General features: G+C 29.4%; 1 protein-coding gene across 1 annotated transcript in view; it reads right to left on the minus strand.

Moving 5' to 3' along the window:
• Positions 1–7,107, minus strand: part of LOC111638650 (zinc finger protein 808-like) — a 96,698-nt gene that overhangs the window by 45,026 nt on the left and 44,565 nt on the right. The window contains exons 13-14 of the mRNA XM_023384398.1: positions 4,856–5,131; positions 4,135–4,350 (exon numbers count right to left, since the gene is read on the minus strand). Of these exons, the coding sequence (XP_023240166.1) occupies positions 4,135–4,350; positions 4,856–5,131 (492 nt within the window). The remainder of the gene's footprint in view (positions 1–4,134; positions 4,351–4,855; positions 5,132–7,107) is intronic.

Here is a 7,107-nt window from a genome sequence, read left to right on the forward strand (position 1 = left end):
AAAAAAATAACTGTAGTAAGAAAAACAAATGAAAAATGCGAACTAATGTAACGTCGTATGGTGAGTTTTTGTTCGTATCGTGGAGCAAAAATATGTTCGAATTTCATGTCGTATCCTGAAAATTTCGTATGCTGGGGCGTTCGTTACCCGAGGTACCACTGTATTTATATTCCTATGAGAGAAGAAAACATGAAAAAGAAAAATGGTAGCGAATGGTCAACGTATACGAAACAAAATAAACCCTTAACTGGTTTTATGGGGGCCGCGCGGCCCCCACGCGTCATATTTTTACGATTTTCTAAAAATCTAAATATCGTGCGCAGCTGCAATTTTATGTAATCTCATTACGTCGCAACTCTTAGCGAGTGCCAAATGTTCGGCCCTGTAGCACTTACAAGGATGGAGCTACGTATCTTCTGGGGGCCGCGTAGCCCCCACGATCCAGTTACATTGGGTTTTTGTAAAAATGTGTTTTTATGTTTTTTTTATTTTTACAATTATTTTGCAAAGATATCTCAATCTTGCATCAAATATTCAAAATGTAAATATGCTACTAAGAATCATTTGAACTGCTAATAGATGATAATATTATACAAATTGCTAGATAAAGCCGAAATCTCCTGAAAAGAGTATGTTGTCATTTTGTGCTGGAAGAAAAGATGGTAAATATGCTACTAAGTGCAACAGTTGTTTGAAATTTATTTGCAAATTGCATAGTACTACAAAAATACTATGTGATCACTCTCAAGACTGAAGTACGTAATTGCGTTAAAATGTTCCTGAGTCTTAAAAATAAAAGTGATTATATTACCTGTGGTTTTTTAACAAATGATAGTTAGAGGCTATAAGAGATACTTTTTTATAAGATTAGTTTCTTAAGAATAAGAAAAAAAANTTGATGTGAAAAAATATACAGTATACATAGTATATGCATGTATGTAGACTAGGTTATAATGTAAACGTTTCATTCTTTCTTTGATTCCTCTACCTTTTAACACAAGTAATTAACAAAATTTGGGTTATTAGTCTTTACTAAATATAGATTTTTCTCTCTTTATAATTTATTCTTTTTTATTTTACATTTAGCCAAAATTAGCATAAGAGCCCGTTTTTTCTCAAGGCGTAGGCTATAGAAAGTCGTTTAAAGAGTTATTTTTTAAGGCGAAGTATCCACTTACTAAACTGATCTTCACCAGAAAAAGAAGAAGAGATCCAACAAACTCAAGAAAAGATGTTGTTAATAATAAACTCGACAAACATAAATTCTTCACTATTATTTAGTCGATAATGATAAATTCAGAAAGGCAGCATGGAAGAGTTGTTATCCAATTGACCGTTTTATATCAGTCGTTGGAGTTCACTTAACGAGATTGCAACAAGGATCTATTAAAGATTCTACAGTCAATCTTCAGGTGAAATATATCGATTGTTAAGCCCTTACAACTCACGAATTTTCCTAAATTACAGCATCGAACGGTTAGAATAAAAGTTAAAGCCTCTATCAACAATATTGATTTATTGGGAAAATAATAATATTGATAATAATTTTAAAAATTCATACATAAAAAATATATTTATATAATTCTAACGTTATGTTCTTTTTGGATTTTTGATAAATTTCAATTAATGCTTTATTACCAAATATCAAATTTAGTGTTTGTCTCTCTACTTATAAGAGCAACGAAGATGCTTATTTTGTATAAGTTTTATCTTTAAAATAGGTATAATTCTTTGTATTATGTTTACTAATCAATAAAAATAGTAACCCAAAAGTCAGTTAACCATTATAAAGCCTAAATTCACTTACTTCATTATTTAAAAACTGCAAAACTTAGTTAAAAATGCAATCCTTCTTCTTGCCCAATACATAAAGCTACACTTTCAAAAAATTGCTTAGCATAAACGCGCATCAAAACAAATCACGGTTAACTGACTTTTGGGCCACCTTATATCGATATGTGTAACAAAGTCTTGAGTATATTTTAATTTTCTTAGCTTAATGTTGCATTAAGCAATTAGAATAAGAAATGTTTACACATAAAATGCATTATTTGTTTACTTAATATATATATATATATATATATATTAAGTAAACAAATAATGCATTTTATGTGTAAACATTTCTTATTCTAATTGCTTAATGCAACATTAAGCTAAGAAAATTAAAATATACTCAAGACTTTGTTACACATATCGATATAAGGTGGCCCAAAAGTCAGTTAACCGTGATTTGTTTTGATGCGCGTTTATGCTAAGCAATTTTTTGAAAGTGTAGCTTTATGTATTGGGCAAGAAGAAGGATTGCATTTTTAACTAAGTTTTGCAGTTTTTAAATAATGAAGTAAGTGAATTTAGGCTTTATAATGGTTAACTGACTTTTGGGTTACTATTTTTATTGATTAGTAAACATAATACAAAGAATTATACCTATTTTAAAGATAAAACTTATACAAAATAAGCATCTTCGTTGCTCTTATAAGTAGAGAGACAAACACTAAATTTGATATTTGGTAATAAAGCATTAATTGAAATTTATCAAAAATTCCAATTTTTAAAATATTTTTAAAATAAATAAACTGTAAATTGTTTACATGTAAATATATGAGAGTTTATACAGAATTATCTCTTTTTCGAATTTGTTGAGACAGCAATTTAGGAAAATTGACGTATTATATCGGTTCTAGAATCATTAATCTATTCTAACAATTGGTTTAACTATTTAAAATAATTAGATTTATTTGTGTAAAATAATAATAAAATCTTCTAATTTCGTTTATAAATATCAGAAATTAAGAAAATGTAGGCTAAATTTGCTTATATCTTATACTGTTTCAACTATAAATGGCCAAAAAATTGTTTATTTTTCATCATTGCTTTTGAATACTATGAAAATACTGTAATATGCATCTACTTTGTGATTGAAACCACACACTTTTCAAAGTACAATGCAACGCTTTTTAGAGCATATACAAGACACCAGTGTCCACGTCGTTCTTCTCTGGTGGTTGGCCTGGTACTAGGACTGGGAACATGAAGGCCAAGCAATGTAATTTGGGCGAACTCGTGACAAGTCGTGCGTACACGTAGCGTAGAACATTACATTAACATGCGATTAGTCATAGTTTCTTTGCTTACTAGATATCTCGTAGTAAAATAGAACTGACAATGAGTTATCTTGAACTACACTTAAGTAAATTTCCTAGAAAATGTCTAAAGGCTCTAAACTTTTCGATACCCCTATCGTGGTGCCGTGGCACCCTAAGGTGCCGCGGAACCCCGGTTGAAAAACACTGATCTAGTGCAACGAACGAAAGCATTATGATTGCGCTCCTCACAGCAAAATCATGTGCAAGGGATTTGAAAATATTTAATAGTGTTTTCTATGAATAATATAGGCTAAATATCAACAGAAGAAATATAAACATCTTAAAATTTTAATGAATTTCAAAATGTTAACAATTTCAATGCAATTTAATAAATCTAACTATAATTGTAATATAAGTAGATCGAGAAGAAATCAAATAGAGTGGTGTAGGTCGTGAGTGCGAGACGTGTGCAGGCGACCAGAATTTATAGAAATCAAACTGGACACGGCAAGTCGTAAATATGAGGAAACGGGAAAAGAGAATCAAGTTTCAATAAGTAATTTTAATATAAAAAATGTGGGGAACAAAATCGATAAAATTTCAAAGTATGGAAATACAATAGTTTTAAAAAGAATCTTGCAACAAAATGCGTAACTTTCCCGGTTGTTACAAGATTTTAGTCTAAAAATATCATTTTAATTATTAATATTGTTTAATCTATTACAAACAAAGGAATGTCGCTGAATAAGAAAATTCACTGAAGTAATTTTGACGACAGAGACACGAAATAATCGTGAAATTTCGAAAGTGTATAACAGATTGCATTCAAACTCTTACAATCACACAGCAGTCAGGATGCTACCTGTTGTAATTTCGGCGACTTTTCTCTGATTATATTTTTTCACTGTCAAAATAAATTCAATGAATTCTTTCTTACTCGGAATTGATTTCACATAATAAGCTCAGATTAACATTAATCATATAATTATAGTTATATACCAATAATATATGTTTAAAATTGTTTCCTAAAAAATATTTGTAAACTTACCTCTAAGCAAGTTTGTGTTTCCGCTTTCGGATGAAACTTTTTCTGATGTCTTATTAATTGAGGGCTGAATCTGAATTTTTCGTTGCAAATCTTACATGCATATGGCTGCTCTCCGGTGTGAGTTCTCAAGTGACATCTTAAAGCGTCAGGAGTTGAAAAAAGTATTCCGCAAATATGACATTTACGGCTTGTGATTTTCGGGTCATCTGGTGATATCTAATTACATAATAATTTATGAAATAATTATTTCAACGATTCGTTTAATTGCGTAATATATAAATTAAAAGTCAGATATTTTGTTCATGTTAAACTGTAGTAAATTATTCGACTGTGATCTGAATTTAACCTTAAGAAGATAATATAGTTCGTCATTTTAACAACAACAACAACAAAAAAAACATTTACTAACTTAATAACTCCATTAACAAAACAAATATTTAAAAAATGTTTTTAAATGATAAGTTGGCACAGAGTGAATAAGGAAAACTGTTTTATATTGGAAGTTCGCAAAGAATAAAAATAATAATTTCAGTCACATATTAATATTATTTTAATATTTGTTTCTGTAAATTAGCACAGTTGCATTGAATATTGTTTACAAAATAAATTAAATGTTTTATATATTCCTATTAAATTTTATTGTGTTTGTTTTTTTTATAACTGATCGCTTTGGGAATCGAAATATTAAAATAAAAATATAGAAACTTATCGTAATGTTTACTTTAGATAAAATCTCTTTGCGATGCCGTCCGAACTGGTGTCGTTCTAACTCATCTTCCTGTTTAAAGCTCCATCCACAGTCTTTGTAATTACACTTGAAAGGCTTTTCCTTCGAATGCAATTTTAGATGCCGCGTTAAATTGCTCTTCCATGTAAAACGTCTTCCGCAGAATTCGCATTTAAACGGTTTTTCAATTTTGTGAATCCGCATGTGTCTCTGTAAATTATGTTTTGTCGAAACTGTTTTACCGCAATTCGGGCATTGATGTTTTCTTTCCTTTTAAAAATTTCCGTTACGTAAAAATTTAAATCTAAATTATTTATAATGATATAAATGATTATTAAATATTAAAATATGATAAAATCTATAATATGTACTCTAGACACGATACGTGATTAAGATTGAAGATGTTCTGTCGATAATTTTTGAAAAACATTGCCAAATTAAAATTGTTTCACAAAATAAACGTTTTTCTTACCATTTCCGATTTTAATTAATTTAATTTTAATAATAAATAATCTAATTTAGTTTTTCAATTGAATATAAAACAACAATGCACTGAAATAATGTTATAGAATTTTATTGTTGTCCGAGAGTAATTAAATGCGCATGATTTAAACACATGACTAGTTGGAAACACAGAGATATATTTGTATTTTATTCCTGTTTTCTCAAGTGACTTTTTGCTGATTTCAGATATTTTCTCTGTCATATTCACATTCATATTGTTCCCCATGTTTTCAAATGTATAATAAAGTATTTTTAAAATCATATTTTACGCATTTTGGCGTTTTACTCTCTTCAAGTAGCAAACGAGTTTTTGTTTTATTGTTTTTAATTACTGTAGACGTTCTATTTAAAGTTATTCCAACCAAGGTTTTGTTTATAAATTAATTTATGTACGTAATATTTTAAAAATAAAAAATAAATGATTTTATATGAAATCAATTTCAATCATTTAATTAAAATCAACAAAATCAAAATGAGAAAATCTTGTTTAAATTCTTTTAATTTGTGCAACAGAGCAAAATCGAAAGAACTCAACAAACATAATCGTAAATGAAGTAGTATTTAAATACTTTCAACATTAAAGAAACTGTTCGTTAACAATATTTTTTCGTGTATTCTTACAGAGAAACTTCGTCATAGAACTTCAATTTACACAAGACACATTTCAATTCATATTGACCGATTCTTATTTCTAGGAACAGATTGGGAGTTACCTATTCTTCCAAATGTGTTGCGTTGTCGGTATCTTTATAAATGTCTTTAGGATAACGTGAAATACCCTTTACGCTTATCATTCTTCGGTCCTTCTAATGATACTTATCGTGGATGAGTAAGACTTCGCAACAGAAGCAGCTCTTCAACAAAAATATAATTCTGTTTTCGAACCTCTGGGCTTCTTCTCTGAAGCCCTAACCATACCACAGGTAAAATATAGTACGTACCGGTACGACCGCGAACTCCTAGCAGCGTATTCAACAGTAAAATATTTTGCCAAATCTTAAAAGGCAAGAACTTTTGAATTGAGCTCGAAATTGCCGATTAAGCAAACTTAAAAGAGTTAATAAAATAGTTTGCAAAATTAAAAATAAAGAAAAAAACTTTCTTGTGATTTCAGTGTAGTGGATGTTACTTATGTTTGGTTTTTACAGGATAAAATCTTTGTTTGATTGTGCAATAACTCATTTTTGTAATAGCATTAAAAATGCCTCCAATTAACAGTTTTTAACTTCGTACTGGTACTGTACATTTTTATTTACACTCTTTGTACTACTTGATTGTTAATTTATATTACATGTTTTTTTTCCTAAATAAACCTTTTTATTATAAATTCATACCATTGAATTTTTATTTAAAACTAGCTGCAAGGACCCGCTTCTCTGGGTTTTTATTTGTTCGTACATTTGTATGTAATATAGTTGTTTTGTATATATAAAAGACTGTTTTTCTAAGTAATCTAGAATCTAGCTGCAAGGATCCGCTTCGCTGGGTTTTTAAAAAGTAACGATAGTGAAGATTAAGATAATTACATTATAGCCAATCTTACCCGTTTTCACAGAATGCAAGAATTAGGTCCCCCGTTTCCAGAGTAATTAGAGACCTGGTCCCGATTCTATTTCTGAACGTCTCCTGTTCACGTCAAGTCAAACGAACTATTTTCAACGTTTCTGGAACGTTTACGATCGTTCTATAATCGAACCAATATTCGAATTTTATGTTCGAATTAAATTCGAACAAATTCGAAC

This window comes from Centruroides sculpturatus, unplaced genomic scaffold (genome assembly GCF_000671375.1).
Source record: "Centruroides sculpturatus isolate CEXI.00-Female unplaced genomic scaffold, Cexi_2.0 scaffold142, whole genome shotgun sequence".
NCBI classification, from domain to species: Eukaryota; Metazoa; Arthropoda; class Arachnida; order Scorpiones; family Buthidae; genus Centruroides; species Centruroides sculpturatus.